Below are 23,104 nucleotides of genomic sequence, written 5' to 3' on the forward strand. Positions count from 1 at the left end.
ACTTGCACCCACTTGAGGGAGGAGGTCCCGCCTCAGTGAGCTGCCAGCCAATCAGCAGGCCAGCAGCGCTTAGTCTCAGCCGCGCCACTGGGAGCGGTGGCCACTGCAAGGACTGCAGCCCAGCCCACCGAGGAGGATACCAAGGAGCCGGGACTGAAGGTAAGTTTGGGTTGCTTCACCAGGGGAATTGGTTGTGCCCTGGTGAGGCTAGGGTGGTCGTTTGGGGGGAGGGGGGCCTCTTGGATCCCAGGGTTGGGTTGGGAGGTGGGGGCGGCCCTCAATTGGGCACCCTGTGCCTGATTGCCAGGCCCCCCCCCGGGGTGCGGAAAGGCCGGCAGCTATAGCTGGGCGGCCTTTAATGTCCCCGGCACACCCGCTTGCCATGGGTAAAATACCCGTGGAGGCGGACGAGGGCCCTTAAGTGGCCGTTAAGTGGCCACTTAAGGGCCTTGATTGGCCTCGGGCAGGCGGGCGGGCCGTTTCTCACCCTGCAGCACCACCCCCCACCCCCCACCTGACCTCCATAAATTTGGTTGGAGGCGGAATCGGGGCAGTTAGGCCTCCCGGAGCCTGCCGCTCAATTTTACGCCGCCCCCATAGCACAATCCGACCCGCTGGGGTGGCATAAAATTCCGGCCAATGTTTCCAAGTTTCGAATCATCCGCAAATTTTGAAATTGTGCCCTGTACACCAAGGTCTACGTCATTAATAAATATCAGGAACAGCAAGGGTCCTAACACTGATCCTTGGGGAACTCCACTGCAAACCATCCTCCAGTCCAAAAAACATCCATTAACCACTACTGTTTGTTTCCTGTCACCCAGCCAATTTTGTTTCCATGTTGTGACTGTCCCTTTTATTCCATGTGCTATAATTTTGCTCACAGTCTGTTGTGTGGTTCTTTATCAAATGCTTTTTGGAAGTCCATGTGCACTATATCAACAGCATTACCCTGATCAACCTTCTCTGTTACCTAATCAAAAAACTTGAGCAAATGAGTTAAACACAATTTGCCCTTCACAAATCTGCCTTGGTTTTCCCTAATTTACCATCATTTGCCCAAGTGACTATTAATTTTGTTCCCAAATTATTGTTTCTAGAAGCTTCCACTGAGGTTAAACTGACTGGCTTGTAGTTGCTGGGCTTTTCACCCTTTTTAAAACAAGGGTGTAACTTTTCCAATTCTCCAGTCCTCTGGCACCACCCCTGAAGGAAGACTGGGAAATTATGGCCAGTGCCTCTGCAATTTCCACTCCTACACCTCATCCAGTCCAGGAGCCTTATCAACTTTAAGTACAGCTAGCCTATCCTATCCTCCTTATAGTGAAATAGAAAACCTTATTTCCTGCTCCTCGACAGATTTTAAAGTATCTTCCTTACCAGTTATTTCCCATATCTCCCACCAGTTCCACAAAACGAGATACTTCCAAGTGCCTTGTCCAAATGGTTCATTTGTCAGCTGTGATGCTTACAGGATAAATTCAATGATTTCAAACAGCTAATGGAAGCCACATTCAGAAAAAGTGTGGGCTGGAGATAAATCACTCTCAGACAGGTGGGATTAGGCTAGGTGGCTCGTTTTTTGGCCAGCACAGACATGATGGGCCAAGTGGCCTCTTACTGTGCAGTAAACGTTCTATGATTCTTACTCCTTTGAGATGCAGCTTGCATCTTCATGCTAGGCATTTGTATTGTTAGTCTATTTGACCCCATGGACAGAGTCAGTACTGGATCCGAGCCTGATCCTGTCCTGACTCAATACATGCACTCATACATACTTATGCACTTCTCACTGTAGTTCCTTGTGAATGTATCAGGAGCAGAAACTACTGCCAATTCCCCTGGGAACCATAACCTGTTTCTCCCTCCTTGACTCTCATGCTCCCCCTAGATTTGTAGTTTATTTCCCTTTTGACCTTTTTAATTCATCTGTGACATTTACTATTCGGTGCCTAGAGTGCAGGCAGTCAGGAAAGCAATCTGTTCCCAAGTCTTTGCCAATGGTACTCTTGAGTCATCTGTTGGGAAATGTGTGGGGATGGTCTTGTGTTACTCACCCTCTCATTTTCCATATGTGAACTACATCCAGCCTTTCCTTGACAGCAGGTCTAAAATCTTGGAAATCAAATATGCTTTGTGTCAACAAATGCCAAAGTAAGACTTTAAAATTGTGCTACATAACACCAGCATTCTACTGCTGCTAATAAAATAATGTTTTTAATTTACTTTTTTTATTCTGCTGAAAAGTCAGACATAGTAGAAAATAAGGATGCTTCGAGTTTCTACAAGGGTTCTTCCAATCTTCTGTTGTATCTCTGGCAGAAACCTGGAAGAAATAGCACAAATACCTTTTTGCCACTTCTCCATGGTATCCAGCTGAGGTTATGGCTGGAGTTTGTGGATACCTTGTGAACCGTCTACCCCAGAGTGTCAAATATTAATACCATAATGAACAACTTGGCTTACACATAAAGTCATTTAAAGGAATGAGAGATCTTGCACCTTACCATGCCCTGCTCTTTTCCTATTGCTCTGCATATTCCTCTAACTTAGATGATTATCCAATCTTCCCTTAAATCTTCCCTCAACCACTGTCCAAGGAAAGCATTTCATGTTCCAACAACTCTGCATGAAGGAATTGCTCCTAATTCTTAGTCACACATATAAATTAATGACTTCTCTTCATAGATACCTCAATCTGAGGAAGTAGTCATTTTCCTTTCAATCTATCAAGACACTTTAGCAATTTTAAAAACATCTATTACATCTCCTCTTAGCCTTTCCTGCTTGAGTGGAAGCAGTCCCAGTATCTCAAGTGTCTCTACAGGTTTTTCACCTGTGGTATCATAAGGTATATTTCTACTTGTACGTTTCCTGTGGCTTTAATGTCCTTTCCTATATGGGGGCACCCCCACAAACTGCCTACAGTATTCTGTCAATTGATTAAAATCGAGGCATTGCTGGACATGGAGCGAATTTAGGTCAGTGAGCATAGGGGTGATGGATGAATGAGGAGCCAAGTACATGAAATAGGCCTGGATTTTGAAAAGAAAATGGCGGCCCACCATGCCACGATGATCTAGCGCATGGTGGCTCATTGTAATATGCAGGTCGGGCACCCCGCACGCCCCCACCCCATCACATGGGCCATTTTTAAAGGGCTGCCAGACCTGCCACAAAAGTTTCTTATTTAAACCTATACCCCCTCAGTACACAGCAAATAAAATGTCGCCCCTTCCCCCCACAAAACACTTACATTGCTTAGCTACCCTTTCTCCCCCCACAAAACACTTACATTCTTACATTGCTGATTTGACCTCTCCCATTCCCCAACTGTACAAAGTGCAGAGGTTACCCCTTCCTCCCTCCCCCGCTAAGTTCCCACCTTCCCCACCTTGGTGGCACCAGCTTTCCCTGAACGAGAAACTGAAGGCACCTGAGTGCTGCCCGCCGCACGGAAGATCCCAGGCTGCCGGTAAGATCGCAGCCAATGTTGAATATTTAAAGATAGGGCTGGAAGGACATGAGGCAGTGTTTAGCCAATGTTGCCCATAAGATCCCAATACCTTGGCCTAGTCTAAAATGAATTAGATTCTGGACTCATATTATGGCTCCACTAAGAATGAAATTGTACTCCAAGTTGCATTTCATAGAAGGAGACAATTGCCAAATGAGTCTATTGCAGATTATATTCTTGAGTCAAAGAAACTGTTTCATTATTGTTATGGTGCCAACTTAGAAGTCAACCTTTGTGACATGTTCGTTAGACGTCTAAAGAACAGTAAAATCTTGGCCAAGCTTTTGTGTAAAGGCATTAAGCTGATATGGAAGGAAGCCTGCGATGAGGTTAGAGCCATGGAAATGGTAGGAAGAGATAGTGGCAGATTGCAAGGAAGTTCTTTTCCTGAGTTGGCAGGGGAGGTCCACTGGATTTCAGCAGGAACCAGACAGCCAAGTTCACAGACTCAGAGCCAGAAATTTAGATGCTATTGTTGCCATGGTAGCCACCAACTATCTAAATGCTCCCATTTCCAGTCAAAGTGCTATGTCTGTGGGAAGGTTGGTCATATCCAGATGGCATGCAGGAGTAGAGGAAACAGTAATGCTCCAGATCACAGAAAAGCTCCAGGTCGCAGCAATGCACCAGGCTGAGGTCGTGGTCAACCTAAAGCTGGATGAGGCTCCTACAAGTTCTCGAATGCGCATATGGTAGATATGGAAATAGAAGTTGATGTTAATGAGCAGGAAGATCAAGAGTTGTACTCAGTCAGAGAGCAAGGAAAACAGAACGTGGAAGCTGAGAGAAAAAGGGCTGAAGATAAAATTCCAGTACCCACAGTAAAATCAGATATATAAGCTGATATGGAAGGAGACCTGCGATGAGGCTACAGCCATGGAAATGGCAGGAAGAGATAGTGGCAGATTGCAAGGAAGTTCATTTTCTGAGCCGGCAGAAGATTAGAAAGTGTAGATGTACAAAGGGACCTGGGTGTGCTCGTCAATAAGTTACTGAAAGCTAATATGCAGGTGCAACAAGCAATTAGGAAGGCGCATGGTATGTTAGCTTTTATTGCAAGAGGATTTGAGTACAGGAGTAGCAAAGTCTTGCTTCGATCATATAGAACCTTGGTTAGACTTCACCTGGAGTACTGTGGGCACTTTTTGTCCCCTTACCTGAGGAAGGATATTATTGCCATAGAGGGAGTGCAACGATGGTTCACCAGACTTGTTCCTGGGATGGCGGGACTGTCCTATGAAGAGAGATTGGGGAAACTGGGCCTGTATTCTCTCGAGTTTCGAAGAATGAGAGGTGATCTCATTGAAACCTACAAAATACTTAAAATACTTAAATCTTCTGCTATAGGCGATACTGCCACAGCAGTGTCTACTATCTCAGAAGGAGAGTACAAGAAATCCCTAAGTCACATTCCCTTATGAAAACTTGGTGTGAAACTGATTAGTTATTCCATCAACACTATTCCAGTGTTAGTGAAGTTAGTGTTAGGGTAAAATATAATGACGCATCCTATTATTTGCCATTGGTAGTAGTAGGAGGGAAGAAATTTTCCCTGATGGAAAGAAATCGGCTTAAGGAAATACATTCAAACTGGGCCGAATTACTAACAGTCCTGATGAGTAACAGTACATCTGACATTGAGGAAATGCTAAGAGTGCACAAAGTGGTCTTTGAGCAAGGAGGACCAAATGATTAGGAACATTGGACATAGGAGCAGGAATTGGCCATTCAGCCCATTGAGCCTGCTCTGCCATTCAATACGATCATGGCTGATCATCCACTTCAATGCCTTTTTCCCACACTATCCCCATATCCCTTTACGTCATTTGCATTTAGAAATCTGTCAATCTCTGCTTTAAACATACTCAATGACTGAGTTTTCACAGCCCTCTGGGGTACAGAATTCCAAAGATTCGCAACTCTCTGAGTAAAGACATTTCTCCTCATTTCTGTCCTCAGTGGCTTCCCCCTTATTTTGAAATTATGTCCCCTGGTTCTGGACTTCCCAACCAGGGGAAACATCTTAGCTGCATCTACCCAGACTATCCCTTTAAGTATTTTGTAGGTTTCAATATAACAAGCAAACATGCTATCATGCGAGTTAAGCTGGTAGTTACAGCATCAATCTTTTAACAGGTGTACACCAATCATTCAGTGTCACTATAAACAGATGCCCAAAGCTGATTTTTTTTTCATTCATTCATGGATGTGGGCATCATTTATTATCCATCCTTAATTGCCCTTGAGAGGGTGGTGGCGAACCGCCTTCTTGAACCCCAGTCCATGAGGACTATAGTTTTTTGTACTATTCTTTTTTATACAAATATTTTTTTAGGCCATTTCAGAGGGCAGTTAAGAGTCAACCACATTGCTGCCTCTTTGAAGTACTATAGAATGTTTTTGTACATTCAAGGCATGTGGGTCTGGAGTCACATGTCGGCCAGAACGGGTAAGGACGACAGGTTTCCTTTCCTAAAGAACATTAGTGAACCAGCTGGATTTTTACGACAATCTGGTGGTTTCGTTGTCACCATTACTGAGACTAGTTTTTTTTTAAATTCCAGATTTGCTCAATTAACTGAATTTACATTACCCAAGTGTCTTGATGGGATTTGAACTCACATCTCAGGATTATTAGTCCAAGCTGCTGTACCTTTACTCCTTTACCTTTATTTAAACAAATTAAATCTGAAATACCTTTTCTAACTGTAACTATTTTTGACAAAGTGAGTTAAAATTGATCACTTACACTACAAAAACTTGTATTTATACAATGCCTTGAATGTACAATAACATTCTATCGTACTCCAAAGAAGTACAATCAGGAAAAAATGGATACTGAGTCAAAAAGAAAGATATTGGAATAGATGACCAAAAGCTTGAGCAAATAGGCAGGTTTCAAGGAAGGCCTTATAAGAACAGGGGAAGGTGGAAAGGGGCCAATGGCTAAAAGTACAGGCATCAATAGTGAGGTGAAGGGAGGGGGTGATGCATTAAAGGACAGAGTCAGAGGAATGTAGAGTTTGGGGAGGGGTATTTATAGGGTGGGGGCATGTTACAGAGATAGGGAGGGGTACGACCATGAAGGAATTTAAAAAAGAGAATGAGAATTTTGATTTGAAGGTGTTGGTGATTTGGGAGCCAACATACTTCAACAAAAACAGAAGTGATGGATGAGTGAGATTTGATACGGGATGGGATACAAGCAGAAGAGTTTTGAATGAATTGAAGCCTACAGAGCATGGAGAATGGGAGGCTAGCCAGGAGAAAATCAGAAAGTCAAGTCTTGCAGGTGACAAAGACACATGGATTAGAATTTCAGCAGCAGATGGGCTGAGACAGAAAATGGAGGTAGGCAGTCTTTATAATGGAGATTGGATTACTTTCCTGTCTTTCTATTATTGACTGGAAGGTTTTTATGAATTTTGGGAAGATTTTCATACAATAATGTTTTTGACATTATTATGCAAATACAATTTTCCAGCATTTGGTAGGCATATGAGAAAGAGACCATTTGAACATGTACTTTGTAGCTGTATTGGACATAATACAGTTTCCTGAATTTAAAGTAGTCCCTAAAACATAATAAAAACAGAAAATGCTGGAAATACGCAGCAGGTTTGGCAGCATCTGTGGAAAGAGAAACAGAGCTAATATTTCAGGTCGATGACCTTACATTAGTTCTGCTTTCTGTTTTTATTTCAGATTTCCAGCATCCACAGTATTTTTCTTTTGCTTTAAAACATGTCAAATTGCTGCATTTTGGTAACATGAAACACTGTTTTCTCTGCCAGCCAACATTTTGTACCATGAAGCTAACAGCTGCTCATTAGAAAAGAGGTCACTTGCCTCATACCTTCAGATCAGCCCACCTCTGCCAAGCAGAATGTAGTTAGCATTAGTAGGAAATGAATACACAGCCAAGTTGTCTTCAGGGTTGAACAGCCTGAGATGCCTAAAACGATCTTCAGACTGAGTGCCGTGGGCTGTACAAATTCAACATACCATTCTGCCTCACAGTAACTGACAAGGGACAGACAACAGTTTCAGTAAAGATTGTAATTATAAAGAAGAATGAACTGTTTCAGGTTTTTTTTCATAGCAACCTCAGAATAAATATTGAATCTAATCTTTCAGATTTAAAATCTCTAGCCAACCAACTGGTTTATCAGTTCTGTCCATTTGATTGAATATGCAAATATGAACTGTCCAGTCAATGGATTAGATTCTCACAAATTGCTGCTTGGCTGCTTGGTTACAAGGTATGAAAGATCTTGGTATATACCAGAATACAAATGCCTGCCTACCACAGAAACTGTGTATTTTGATTTGTCGTCAACTTATGTTGTCAGGACAGCTTGAAAGGAAAACAAGAAATCAGCCTGCTGGAGCAGTAGGAGGGATGAAATTCTCCATTTGCATTGCTGAAGGAAGTATTTACATTGCTGCAGGTTAAAAATCAGGGCCACTGTGAGCAGATTTCTTCTGTGTAAACACAGGCTCCTCAGGGTATACAATTGTCTCAGCTGCTGCAACTCACAAAGAATACTTGAAGCTTACAGTTTCATCTGTGCACTACTGTTCAGCAGAACCATACCATTGAAAATGCATATTTGACATATTAATCATATATTAGTCTCTTCTGTCTCCAGGAACAGATCTACTCTTTACACAAATATTTAATGTAAAATATTGATAACTGTTGAAAATATTCACTCAAACTGGTAATGTCGTATCAGGATAAGGATAGAAGGCAGAATAACCAACACTAGAAAGGCCAGAGTTGCCATATTGAGTACAGTTTTGTAATTATTTTATTCGTTCATGGGATGTGAGTGTCACTGACAAGGTGAGCATTTGTTGCCCATCCATAATTGCCCTTGAGAAGCAGGCTGATTTCTTGTTTTCCTTTCAAGCTGTCCTGACAACATAAGTTGACGATAAATCAAAATACACAGTTTCTGTGGTAGGCAGGCATTTGTATTCTGGTGAGCCGCTTTCTTGAACTGCTGCAGTCTAGGTACACCCACAGCACTGTTAGGGTGGGAGTTCCAGGATTTTGAACCAGCAACAGTGAAGGAACGGTGATATATTTTCAAGTCAGGACAGTGTGTGGCTTGGGTCGGGAACTTGCAAGTGGTGGCGTTCCCATGCATCTGCTGCCCTTGTCCTTCGAGATGGTAGTGGTCATGAGTTTGGAAGGTGATGTAATACAAAGAATACAAAAAACAATGGTCATGGTGCAGCATAGATTCACTAGGATGTTACCAGGGCTGAGCAATTACAGTTATGAAGTGAGCTGTGAAAAGTTGATGGTTTTTGTAACTAGAGCTGACAAAATGAAGTGGTGACCTGACAGAAATGTTCAAAGATAAATAAGGATAGATTGTTTCAACTGGTAGAAAATATAGTAACAAGAGGGCACAAATATCACTCAAAGACTTAAAGGGGAGGTTGGCAAAAAATCTTTGCCAGAAGGTGGATCAAATGTGGAAGTCTGTCACAAACTGTTGATGAAATAGACTCCATAAATTCTTTTAATAAGGATTAAGACAGTTGTCTGAAAAGAGAGATATTAAAAGATATTAGGAGGGAGCTGGACAGCAAGATTAGAGCTGGTAGCTTACATGTAGAAAACACTAGTGCAGAGCTGATGGGTCGAATGGCTTGTTTGTAGGCTGGAAGATTCTATGATTTTATGCAATTTTCATCTTAATGACATTCCATGCAATCAACCTGATACTATATTGGAGCATCGTTATACACCTCAGTGAAGATTCTGTCATTCAAGTGAACATTTGGCATCAAACAAAATCTGGGTAAACAGCATTACTTTATATGAAGTTGAGTTCCTCTTTTAAGTGTCTTTTATGATGTCTCTCAAAGTACTTTTTTCCCCATAAAGTACATTTACATTGAGGAAAGGGACCAAGTAAATCCACTGTACTTGCTATTCCCCTGTTGTGCCTCACATCACATGTGGAGACCCAACATATTACAGAATGGTATCAAAGGGAAACAATTTTACAATATAAAAGGAGAGGAAAAGGGAGCATTACACCACAACTTATGCAGGCAATACTTCCTGCAGGCAAGCTCTGAAACAGGAACAAAGCAGTGCTCCATTAGCACATCATATGAACCTCCTTTGTCATCTATTTTAACTGAGGCATTAAGCCATCTGTTAAACATAAATATCTTGCATTAATATTCACACACATAATTTCAAGGTCCAAGAAACTACTAGTCTGCAAATTAGATGCTACAATATAGTGTATATTATTTATTGTTCATTGATCATGAAATGTCTCCCTTGTGGCAGATCTCCATGATCATCAGAACATTGCCCGATGTCAAAACATGGGAAAGTGGTGAGGCCTTGCTTACTAACCTTTTACATCCTGGAAACTACAGATTTATGACCTCAATTCAACCTATTGACCAAATCCCTCAAACCTACTCACTGAACTAGTTGCCTGTAATTCTGTATTTGATTCATTTTGATTGACTTCCATGGTTACTTATCCCACGTATTTATCATTTATTGTGCAAAAAAACTCCACTTGATTTCTTTATTGCTTCTAAATTCCTATTTTTTTCTACTTGTGTTCCTGTCTTTGAACCCTTTACCACTAAACAATCTACCATGATCAATTTTATCAATCCCCTTCATAAGCTAGAAAATTTCAGCTGGATTACCTCAAAGATTCCACTTTTCTAATGAATACAAGTTCAACCATCTGTTTTCTGACACCAGAATTAACTTTGTTACTCACTTCTGTACATTCAAGAACAATAATATCCTTCCTACGATTAAGCAACTAGAACCCCATAAGTATTCTAAATGGGGTCTGACCAATGCCATACACAACAGCTTAGAAACCCTTTTGATTTGTACTCTACAGTCTCTGTTAATGAAATATATAGTACTGGAGATTACAGGAAAGCACCCCACATTGTATGGAATGACACAAGGCGTATTTCCAAGAGGAGACTTAAGTACCTTAACACAAAGCATCAGCAGAGGCCAAGGGCTTTCTCACTAATGAGGTGGACTGGAGAGTTGAGGGATAAAAACAAGAAATGCTGGAAATACTCAGCAGGTCTGGCAGCATCTGTGGAGAGAGAAGCAGAGTTAACGTTTGGGGTCAGTGACCCTTCTTCGGAACTGGCAAATATTAGAAATGTCAAAGGTTATAAGCAAGTAAAGCGGGGGTGGAGCAAGAGATAACAAAGGAGAAGGTGTAGATTGGACAAGGCCAGAGATTAGCTGACCAGAAGGTCATGGAGCAAAGGCAAACAATATGTTAATGGTGTGTTGAAATACAAAGCATTAGTACAGATAGGGTGTTAACGGACTGAAGATTGAACTGCAGCAAGTACAAACATGAAAAAAAACAGTGGGTAAGCAAACTGAACAAACTAAGATGAAATAAAATAAACATACAAAAAAAATGTAAAAAATGTAAAAAAGAAAAACTAACTAAAAATAAAAGTAAAATGGGGGGCCCGTCATACTCTGAAATTATTGAACTCAATGTTCAGTCTGGCAGGCTTTAGTGTGCCTGATCGGTAAATGAGATGCTGGTCCTCGAGCTTGCGTTGATGTTCACTAGAACACTGCAACAAACCCAGGATAGAGATGTGAGCATGAAAGCAGGGGGGAATGTTGAAATGGCAAGCAACCAGAAGCTCAGGGTCCTGCTTGCGGGCTGAGAGGAGGTGTTCCGCAAAGTGGTCACCCAGTCTGCATTTGGAGAGTTGAGGAATTTGGGATGTGTAATGCTATGATGCTGCTTGAACGTTGTTTTTCTAGTTTCATCTGGTTTCTTATAATATCACACAATCTAACAAAAAGGGGAATTGGAGCCTGTGAATTTTATTTTATTTTATTTAGAGATACAGCACTAAAACAGGCCCTTCGGCCCACCGAGTCTGTGCCGACCATCAACCACCCATTTATACTAATCCTACACTAATCCCATATTCCTACCACATCCACACCTTCCCTATATTCCCCTACCACCTACCTATACTAGGGGCAATTTATAATGGCCAATTTACCTATCAACCTGCAAGTCTTTGGCTGTGGGAGGAAACCGGAGCACCCGGCGAAAACCCACGCGGTCACAGGGAGAACTTGCAAACTCCACACAGGCAGTACCCTGGGGGACACAAATAACCTCCCAGAAAAGTTAGGGAACCAAGGGTCTAATGAGAGGGAGGAATTGAAGGAAATCAGTATTAGTAAAAAAAAGTAGTGCTAGGGAAATTAATGGGGTTAAAGGCTGACAAATCTACAACCCAGAGTACTAAAGGAAGTGATCCTGGAAATAGTGGATGCATTGGTGGTCATCTTCCAAATTTCTATAGACTCTGGAGCAGTTCCTACAGATTGGAGGGTGGAAAATGTAACCCCACTATTTAAAAAAGGAGGGAGAGAAAAAACAGGGAACTACAGACCAGTTAGCCTTACATCAGTAGTTGGGAAAATGCTCGAGTCTATTATAAAGGATGTGATAGCAGAACACCTGGAAAGCATAAACGGGATTGGACAAAGTCAGTATGGGTTTACGAAAGGGAAATCATGCTTAACAAATCTACTGGAGTTTTTTGAGGATGTAACTAGTAGAATAGATAAGGGCGAACCAGTGGATGTGGTGTATTTGGATTTTCAGAAAGCTTTTGATAAGGTCCCACATAAGAGATTAGTGTGCAAAATTAAAGCACATGGGATTGGGGCTAATATACTGGCATGGATTGAGAATTGGTTGACAGACAGGAAACAGAGAGTAGGAATAAATGGGTCTTTTTCCAGGTGGCAGGCAGTGACTAGTGGGGTACCGCGGGGTTCAGTGCTTGAGCAACAGCTACTCACAATATATATTAATGACTTGGGTGAGGGAACTAAATGTAACATTTCCAAGTTTGCAGATGACACAAAGCTGGGCGGGGGGTGGGAATGTGAGCTGTGAGAAGGATGTAAAGAGGCTCCAATGTGATTTGGACACGTTGGGTGAGTGGGCAAAAGCATGGCAGATGCAGTATAACGTGGATAAATGTGAGTTATCCACTTTGGTTGTAAAAACAGAAAGGCAGATTATCTGAATGGTGATAGATTTTGAAAGGGGAAGGTGCAACAAAACCTAGGTGTCCTTGTACACAAGTCACTGAAACAAGCATTCAGGTGCAGTAAGCAGTTAGGAAGGCGAATAGTATGCTGGCCTTCATTGCAAGAGGATTTGAGTACAGGAGCAATGATGTCTTACTGTAGTTATACAGGGCCTTGGTGAGACCACATCTGGAGTATTGTGTGCAGTTGTGGTCTCCTTATCTGAGGAAGGATGTTCTTGCCATGGAAGGAGTGCAAAGAAGATTTACTAGGCTGATTCCTGGGATGGCAGGATTGACGTATGAAGAGAGATTGGGTTGACTAGGTCTTTATTCACTATAGTTTAGAAGAATTAGAGGGGATCTCATAGAAACCTATAAAATTCTAACAGGATTAGACAGGCGAGATGCAGGGAGGATGTTCCCGATAACTGGGGAGTCCAGAACCAGGGGTCACAGTCTCAGGATACGGGGTATGCCATTTAGAACCGAGATGAGGAGAAATTTCTTCACTGAGGGTGGTATACCTGTGGAATTCTCTACCGCAGAAAGCAGTGGAGGCCAAGTCATTAAATATATTCAAGAAGGAGATAGATATATTTCTTAATGCCAAAGGGATCAAGGGATATGGGGAGAAAGTGGGAACAGGGTACTGAATTAGACGATCAGCCATGATCTTTTTTGAATGGCAGAGCAGGTCCGAAGGGCTGACTCCTGCTCCTATTTTCTATGTCTCTGTGTTATCCAGGGATCTGCTTCTTATTTGTACCTAGCAATTCTCACAGGAAAATGTATGAGCTCACGTGCGTATGTGTTGGATAGGACGACACTTGGCTGTGATGTCTTTTAAAGTTGAATGCTATGCTGACACTCAGGCCAGACTTTCCACCACCATATTCACCACTGTCACCCCACTACTTACTTGCTAGTGGATCTGGATTGAGCAGGAAAGCAAAAATGTTGGGGAATGCATACCGCTGCCTACCACCCCACTCCCTGGTGCCAGAATGTGTCTGCATTTCTGAGGGCAGGCATATGGAAAGGAGAACTAAAGGAGGAAAATGCACCTTTCAATGTATTTCCTAGCCTTTCCATCATTTTTAGAGTCATTACGGCACAGGAGGCCATTCAGCCCGAGTCCCAGTGCAACATTCATGTGAGCCAGTATTAACTGCTTATAAATGTTTCATCTTCCTTGTTCTATTTATACCTTTTCTATAGGTTGATTCTTACAGTTTGTGTTTATATCAGGCAACAATTTTCAGAACAACATTGTCAGTTGCATTGTAAAATTGGGCAACAATTGTTGTGGTTTCTTTGGAAATTTCAGAAAGATGTTCTCTACTCAATTACCTTTTCTTGTTGAAAGCAAATCTATAGTTCTTGCTAAATAAAGCAGATTATCCTATTATCTCATTGCAATTTGTTGCATCTTACTGTGCAAATTAGCTGCTGCGTTTCCTATATTATAGCAGTGACTGCTTCAAGAGGTACTTCAGTGGCTATAAAGCACTTTGGGACATCCTGTGTTATATAAATGCAAGTCTTTCTTTTCTGGATAGCTTGCGAAGAGATACCATGCCTTATTACAGAAATGATGCAACTTGATGGAACATGTATTGTACCATGGAGTGGCAGGATGAGGCGACACATATAATTCACTGCAGCTAGAACTTTCAGTCTCATGCCAATGTGGGAGGTGCAAGTAAAAGGTGTGTGAACTGTGGCTCAGTTGGCAGCACTCTCACCTGCGACAGAAGGTTCTGTCTCACTCCAGGACTTGAGTGCACAAATAAAGACTGACACTCCAGTGCAGTACTGAGCAAGCGCTGTGCTATCTTTCCGATCAAATGTTAAACCGAGGCTACATTTTCCCTCTTAGGCAGATGCAAAAGACCCCATGACACAATTCTGAACAGCAGAGGACTTTGCCTGGTGTCCTGGCCAGTATCTATCCCTCAGTGTCACAAAAGCAAATTATTTGATGAGAACTTGTGTGTATGGGAGCTTGCTTTGTGCAAATTGGCTGCTGTGTTTCCTACATTACAATAGTAACGACTCTTCAGAAGTACTTCATCGGCTGTAAACTTGCTTTGAGACGACCAATGGTCATGAAAGGTAATTATACAAGTGCAAGTCTACTCAAAAGCTCAATGTGGATTAAAAAAACACCTGTGGATTTTAAGAAAAAAAACCTCATTTGCACTGATCTCAAATGGGACTTGTGCATTATAGTGCTGGTTTAAGGAGTGCAACACTCAGCCGCTTGTGATTACTCACCTCCATCAGGTATGCAGTAGAAATGGAGTTGACAAATCTGGTGGCCACTCAAGACTCAAAACAAAATTGTCTCTGGTGTCAACATATCAGGTGCTGGACTTGGCAAGGGGCTTCCTGTTTTCCATTGCTTACAAGTTTATTTAAGAATATCTAGGTCATTTGAGAAAAGTTGGTAATTCTCAGCACTCGGTCAAATTATCTTTTTCAGCCATACAGTGACCTACAGCAGGGGAAGGGATGGAAAACATCGTGCAAAGAAACCATCCTGGAAAGATTCCCAAACCCTCTTCTATTCACTGGCTGGATTAGAATGTTAGTTTCTACATGCAATTATGATAGAACTAGATAACACTGTTTAAAGCTGCATTTCGGAATTTAACAGTAACCTGGTCTCTTAGCTTTATGTATTGTTTGTAATGGTCAAATAAATGCAAATTATACATATTTTGCCCAGTTTATATGGTAGCTGTGGACAGGCCTGAACCAGTTCAGAAGTTGAGTAAAAGTTTTAATTGTACCTGGCAGACTCTTTTGATTAGTGGTTAGAAACATCAAATTATTTTCATCCGCTCTTAACCATCACACTACCACCCCCCTGGCTATTTGCAGAGATTGAACTGGACTCTAAACCTCACCTTTGTTCTGTCCAGAGGTGAAGATTTAATCTCCACATTTCACCCAAAACCAGTTTACATCACCTACCTCTGCCCCTAAAACCCTATCTACACTTCAGTATTGCCTTTATTCTCCCACCTTCAGGCCTCATGTCACCTGATATTAATTCCCAATTTGTTCAAAACTATAACCAAATACCATCCACTTGTTTTAACTTCCAAAAAAAAACCCACCCTATGCTTTGTCTTAGACTTGCACCAATGGTCCACTGTCTATTATACCTTCCTCTTGAAAATGTAGGAAAACATTCCAAGTTACCTGTAAAGTTTATTAGAGATGCACTTGCTATAGTACAACCAAGTCACAATAGGGGTTTGGCAATAAAAATGTTTTGAGTATTGTGCTGCAGCACAATACTTATGAATATGCTGAGCACATATCCAATAGAATATAAATTTATAAAAAAAGTGAACAGTTTAGCCTCTAATTGCTTATTTAGATGCATGCTTTGTCACTATTGGTTAAAGGGAGATGCATTACCCACAGAAGAGCTTAATTTAGAGGTTTAAAAAAAAAAATTTTTTTTTTTTTGTAAAAAAAGGTGGTGATTTCCTTGCTCAACATTAGTGTAAATAGACTCCAGTAATTTAAGTGAGATTAAGGTGCTTTCATCCCAACAGTTGTGAAGCCGGAGGGGACAAAATTGATTTCTGGAAAACTGCTGTTAACATTCAAATCTTTATTAATTGGCAAGAATTTTGCTAATAAAATTTTGTACAATTAACCAATTGTGAAATAGGAAACACGAGAAGACCACATTGGCTAAATGAAAGTTAGTTGTAGAATATACTTCTACATTTAGGGTAGACCAGTTATTTTGTTGTATGGGATACAGATGTAATCAAATCTAAATTTAAATATGCCACCCTAAAGACTCACTGCAAATTGAAAACAGTACTCATTAGAAAAAGAAAAAAAATTGACTTTCACACTGATCTACTTCAGTCATTTTCTGGATACAAAATGCTGAGAGCACCTTCACTAATTCAATTTAACCACCAAGATAAATCCTTACAAGCTATTTTTTATATTGCTCCAAGTTGCCAGCTGCCCAACATCCAAGTAATGTGCTAGTTTCACCTTAGTTGGGTCTTTGGAATGGCTGAGACACCTGCATATTGGAAGGTAGCAGCTCAAACATGCATTAACAGGATATAAAACAGCTTCAGACAGCAAGAGCACAGAACCCATGTTTGTCAATACTGAGACATCTAGTCTCATGATGCTATAATTGACTTCAACACCAAAAGGGATGGGGAAAAAAAAAAAGTGAACAACACATCCAAGACCTCTGCTCCATTATCTAAAGAAGTGGATGGATTCCAACTGAACTGGTATGGTGAAGGCAGGATCAGCTATACTGCAGTTCATGGTAGTTAGGTAGCTGGCTTATGCATAAAGACAACTTGGAATTGGTACCAAGGGGAACTGGTGCCTCAAAGCATATTTCAGCAGGGAGTCATCACTTCCAGAAAGGTGTATGCTCCAAGAACTTAAATGACAATTTCCCCCCCAAAGTCAAATACATGCTCTATTTATAGATTGATTTTGTCCTAAAAAAGTTTGTTATTTTGTCAATTTAATGCAATCATAAATACTTTAGCCCTGTTCATTCTGGGAACTTTGCCACACAGCAGGGTTGTGGCAATTAAATCTGGTTAACAGCAAAAAAATCTGATCAGGAAGAACATTGTGATGTTAAGATTGAAGGGGTCAAGGTCACGTGCAGCAACTGCATTGCAAGGAAAGATCACTGCTCAATATTGCATTTGCTTGTTCTTGTTTTTTAAAAAAAAATGGAGGCAGCAGCTATCCAAAAATCAGATCGTCCCTTGTTCAATTGCTTTATCTACCTTAAAAAGGTAGGAGAACTGCAGTTAATAGTTCAGCGAGCCAGTTAACTTGTGAAATGTGATCACCCTAAACAAATACAATTCCAATTTCACCAGGTCTAGATTCAAAGTGCATTTCAAAATTTGCAGGATATTTTGTAGACATCAGCTCTTCCCCATTTATGTCGTATGCACATAATAGACATTACCACACTTCATTGAAACTCTACCCAATACTGAAATGTGTCAAGACTATTTCATACACAAAATGAATTTAAGAATCTTTATTAATATTTAAACATGTGCATGAGCAGGACTTTCAATAAATAATAAATACTCAGTGCATAATAAATTAAGAAATGAATATGTCCAGCCACAAAATGTGGTGCAATGAGTGTTTGTATTTTTAGTTCTCTGTTCAAAGAACTAAAGTCCTAGTTTAAACCAGCAGCACAAGCTGCATTTAAAACAAAAAAAAAAAAGTGTTCTTACAACTTGCAAAGTCCAGGTGCTCTTCATATTTTCAATTCCACTTGCCACATACTTTCCACTTGCTCAACAGCCACAACACATCACCGTTTTGTTGCAACAAAATCCATTTCTAGTCCTTGTAATGCAAAAATACTGAAGTTCCTCAGGCAGTTGCCACATTTCAGGTCGTTATCTTTTTAAAAAAAAAAAGTCAGTCCAATAAAGCAGGATTGTAAAACGCATCTGTCTGGTACCGGCCCAGCACACCAAACGAAATACAAGTTCCTCGTACGGCCTGACAGATGGTTACCTGGCGTCAGTTCCAGATTGAAGGAAGCCATAGCCAAGCTTCACAATCCAATCTTAATTAAATCTTTGTTGCACCATATTCAGTGCATATTCCATTCTAGTACGAAGTTCTTGTGAACATCCAGACATCAGCAATGTGGAGAGTTTGAATGTAGTAGAAACTCTATCTTCATTGATATAGGTAAGCAGGTACTCCTCATTGTGGTTGCAAATAATGATTTTTGTATGATCATGATAAAAGTTTACCTGTGATAAAAATATTTAAGTCAGGTTACTTAATGATTCTTCACGACATAACTAATTACTATGAGTTTTGATGAATGGTATACATCTAATATTTCTCTAGATGCTGGCTGATCCACATAGGATTTCTAGCATTTTGTATGAATTAACAGCAACTAAGCCAAAGAAGTTCTTGGCTTCTGGCTTGGCACAAGTGGATTTGTCCTTCAATCTTATGTGGAGGAGTTTCACCTTCCAGGTACTCTGGCTGCCAAGGAATCAGTTAAGTTTGCCCTGCATCCTACATGATGGCATATTAGCTTGGAAGTGCTAGTACATACTACCTAAATAAAAAAAATTTACTTCTCACCTGGAATGTGCCATCACTAAACAGCATCATTAGTGCACGGTCAGACTTTAACCACTGAAGGAGACACAGTCTGGGCTTCTGGGCATCTGTTGAACTAGGCAGATCACCACCCTGTAAAAGATGATAAAAAGATCAGAGCTATTCAAAATCTCATTTATAAAAGTCAGTAAACAAATACTAGGTGGCTGGACTGCAATCATTGAATGCTAAACACTGGGTGGTACCAAGAATTTTTAAAATCAAGGGGATAACAGGGCAAGGGAGAAATGGCTATTGCAAGTTGGTCTTGTAGACTTAAAGTAGCAACTATACAGAACTTTTAATAAAAGGCTTAGAAGCAGGATTCTAGTCCAAATGGAGTCTGCAACTCAGGAAATAAATTTGTAAGGATTCTTACCTCCATTAGATTTTCTTCCATGTAGTGTGCAAAATACTTCAGAATAGTCACTTGACTAATGAATTTTTCAGGCACATCAAGTGCAGAAAAGATGGAACATTGGCCCAGCTCTACATAGTATTGGATGGTTCTAAGAAGAGGAAAGATGCCACAGGTTAGCACCTCAAATTATTCTGGTCAATTGCATTCATAGATAAATCAAATCACTCATTAGGCTACTTACTTTTTATCAGCCAACAGGCTCATATGAGTTCCATTATTGAAGAGGACTCCAACTGTGTGATCAGACAACTGATACCCAAAGCCATATTTATTAGAATAATCCACCCACTTGGTGACCCACTGGAAGGAGAAGCTCAAATGATGTTTTGGCAGACAGTCTCCTGGAAAAGCAAAAAAAAAAAAACTCTTACTTAAAATGTATAAGCTAGCTAAGTGGTCAACTCAATCTTCAACTCAAAGCTATATTGGATTCAAATAATAGTAGCTCTTACCTTCTGGCATATTTTCCAGGCAGCCTTTTAACACTCTAGCAACTGTGTCAGCAACACTTCCCATGGTACTGTCTTCAAGAGCTGGAAATGTATTAACAGGTATTATGGCAATTTGTACAGCAAAAAAAAGTCAGCTGAGCAGCTTAGACTTCCAAATGAAATGAATTTTATAATGATTACATTAGTAAATACATCTCCAAATCATTATAAAAAGCTCATTGTGCTAGAATGATTTCATCTCTGCAGAGGTAGACATTTTATCAATTCCAATCGTGCACTTACATTCACTACTACTGCTGCAGCTTCCCAAAGTTCCTCTCACTATCATCCTAATTGAATCTTGGATTTGTTGTTCATTATCCTTCACTGAAGGGGTCTCTGGTTTGACATAGACAATTGGTGGCTTGCTGGAAAACCTTGACTCCTGTTAAAAAGAAAATCACGTCAATTTTAGCAAAGCCCTGGATCTATACATTAAGTATCCAAAGTTTCAATACACAATTCGAACAGGAGCAAAAATTAAAAAATTTTAACATTCATGGCAATTAGCCAAATTTAGAGATCAACCTACCTCATCGGATCTGCTTTTGTTGTTCAATTGGTTGCTTAACGACATTTTCTTCAAATCATTCTTCAGCTTGTATATTTCATCAGCATCATCTTTTCCTAGTTTGTCTGTTAAAAAAGGAAAAGATTGCTTACTGCACTGAAGCATTTGTTCAGCTACCAAGTGAGAACTTCTCCATAATTATTCAGACATCTTTTCAAACTGGGAGACATTTTTATTCTTTTATGCCTTTAGTCATAGCCATTATTTTTGGCCATTATGCTTCCTGCAGTCAGAACTGTAACACTGGATGCAACTATAATGTACACTTACTGTGATTGTCCAAAAACTTGGCTTTGTCTTTCTTCCCACCGAAGAGTGCTGCAGCTGCCTTTTTGAAGAAGTTCTTGGCAGGGCTGGACAAATGAAAATCTGGTGCATAGTGACAGCAGGTCTGTGACAGTCTTTCAGGTGTAAATCCCTGAAATAGAAGGCCAAAGTTTAGGTTTCAGTATACTCAGTGGGGTAGGGGCAGAGGAGAAAGAAAAAAAAGGTACAAAAATGTTAAACTAAATTCTTGCAATATAAACAAACCTGAGTGAAGAAATCATAATACAGGATGTCATCTAGACTTGGTCGATCTTCTGGATTTTTTGAAAGCATGCTGGCTATCAATTGTTTGGCAGATATCGACAATGATGATGGCATTGTGTATCTTGCTTCCCTTATACATTTGTAAGTTTCTTTTAGGTTGGTTGTCTCAAATGGAGGCCTCCCCAACAGCATTGTGTACCTGCAATGAATACAATTCACCCATTAGTCAGTGTCTTCATAGGAGAGCCCCAACATGAAATAAGTTGATTATAAATGGTTATGTTGGGATTCATTTCCATCTTTTCAGTATTCCTGGAGCAGACAATTGGGCATATAATGCCCTTAGAGTGAGGCAGCTCACCTTTGATACAGAAAAAAAAAATCTAAATTTACCTCAACTATGCAAACATACTAAACAAGACTTTGAAGTGCAATACTTACATAACACAGCCTAATGCCCAGATATCAGATTCACAGCCATGCCCTTGTTTGTTGAGAACTTCAGGAGACAAGTAATTTGGTGTGCCACAGATAGTCCTGCAGAGATAATGTTGAAGTTAGCACTGCTATTTCATAATCCTCTTAAAATCATTAAGAGCTTGGATATACCTTGATTCCATACCTGCTCCTTTGCTCCACTGGTTCCAACTTTGCTGCTAAACCAAAGTCGCCTATTTTCAGTTCCATTGACTCATTGATGAAGAAGTTGCCTGCAATTAAATAAACTATATTTAGAATAGTACTAACAACTACATCTTCTAGTTGATGCTTTTCCTTGATCAAGATTGGAGACATTGATATCTATTCTTTACCATAGTTCAGTTTAAATCCTTAGTTCTCCATTTAGACGTACACATTATCATAAAGCAACATGTTAGAAAAGTAATACCTAGTTTGAGGTCTCTGTGTAAGATTCCTTGTTCATGCAGACATTTCAATCCTGATACTATCTGCCGGAGGTAGTATCGTACTTCTGGTTCTGTCAGCACCTTCCTAGCTTTCAATACGTGAGCCATTGACTAAAATTAAAGTTTAAAAAAAAAATTAATCATTTTGCATCTTTAAAAACAAAGCAGATTTTGCACTTCAGGATTTTTGTGCTCGAGAAAAAATAATAATATTTACTCTTCTGCTGCAGTGTTCCAACAGGATGTAAATATTTTCTTTATCTTCAAAGTGATGGTAGAAGTGAACGATGTGTTTATGGTGAAGCGTTCGGTGCAACTCAATTTCTCGGTCAATCTGTTTTGCAAGAAAAACAGCAAAAATCAGACAAAAGCCTCAATAATTGAGAGTTATACCAGGAACATATTTTACTTGGTATGACATTTGAAGATTAAGTAACCTGCAGCATTACACCAACCCGCACCCAAACAAAGCAACAGCATTACCAAACCCAGTTCTAGCATACAGTCAAGTGTACTCACCTTTTCCCTTTGATGGGGTTTGGCTACTCTTGTGTGCGGGATAATCTTTGCAGCATAGACCCGGTTATTAGTTAGGTCGGTCATCTCGTAGCATTTGGCAAAACCTCCCTAAGCAAAAAAGAATCAGTGGCTTTTAACTTCATGTTACTACACATCCACAAACACATAGAAGGGTTAGCTTTTTTTCTGTACAGTCACAGAAAGATTAAGAGGTGACACTTTTTTTTAAAAAAAGGTATTATATTATTGTGCGTGCGGTGCTCATTGACAAATCATTTTTCAAATCTTTCAGTTGATTGAAGATGCTGACCCAGCGCGGGCTGGGAACCACATACTGCTCAGTGGACAGGTAACAATTCTACTGAGACGATGCGATCCCACATCAACTGGAATCTTTTGCAAGGATTCATTCACTGATTGAACCATATTTACAAATACTGCAAGACGTTCAGCGCGCCTGCTGTCCTTTTTTTCCTCCCTCCAAATGCAGTCTCTATTTACCTTTCCCAACACTTTTCCTCTGCAGTAACATTTGCCGGTTGCGGGGTCGGTTATAATCCGGGACATCTCCGTGTTGGAGTATGTTAATTCTTCCTGTCTTTTTCTCATGCGGAGATCGGCGGACTTGCCGAGGGACTGTTCGCACATCTTTGAGTTTTGTTGGCAAGTGACAGTTCTCAATAACTCCATACCATCCGCTGTTACACGCTGTCCTGCCTCAGAATGAAGGCGAATTCCCTGCCCGCCGACTTTTATACCCTCCCCTTCCATGGCGTCACAATGCAACTCACTGCACGCGCTCATTACAGCTCGACTCCGCCGACCGCTCATTCGGATTGGTTGAGGGAGAGGTCAATC

General features: G+C 40.6%; 1 protein-coding gene across 1 annotated transcript; it reads right to left on the bottom strand.

Annotated features, from left to right (window-relative positions):
- Positions 1–17,684: 17,684 nt before the first annotated feature.
- Positions 17,685–22,995, bottom strand: plk2b (polo-like kinase 2b (Drosophila)). The gene is made up of 15 exons (XM_068033631.1): positions 22,748–22,995; positions 22,247–22,354; positions 21,945–22,061; positions 21,709–21,838; positions 21,442–21,529; positions 21,261–21,356; positions 20,820–21,018; positions 20,559–20,706; positions 20,250–20,353; positions 19,961–20,102; positions 19,679–19,759; positions 19,408–19,567; positions 19,185–19,314; positions 18,788–18,898; positions 17,685–18,441 (listed from the first exon to the last, which is right to left on the bottom strand). Exons 1-15 carry the CDS (start codon positions 22,934–22,936, stop codon positions 18,250–18,252), a joined length of 1,995 nt encoding a protein of 664 aa, XP_067889732.1. The 5' UTR covers positions 22,937–22,995; the 3' UTR covers positions 17,685–18,249.
- Positions 22,996–23,104: the final 109 nt, after the last annotated feature.

Source organism: Heterodontus francisci, chromosome 1 (genome assembly GCF_036365525.1).
Source record: "Heterodontus francisci isolate sHetFra1 chromosome 1, sHetFra1.hap1, whole genome shotgun sequence".
NCBI lineage: Eukaryota > Metazoa > Chordata > Chondrichthyes > Heterodontiformes > Heterodontidae > Heterodontus > Heterodontus francisci.

Coding starts and splice junctions, on each gene's coding strand:
- plk2b (XM_068033631.1), bottom strand. CDS start 22,936: ATGGAGTTATTGAGAACTGTCACTTGCCAACAAAACTCAAAGATGTGC. Junction 20,707..20,819: donor ATTATGATTTCTTCACTCAG/GTTTGTTTATAT, acceptor CTTCTATTTCAG/GGATTTACACCTGAAAGACT. Junction 19,760..19,960: donor CTGCAGCAGTAGTAGTGAAT/GTAAGTGCACGA, acceptor ATACATTTCCAG/CTCTTGAAGACAGTACCATG.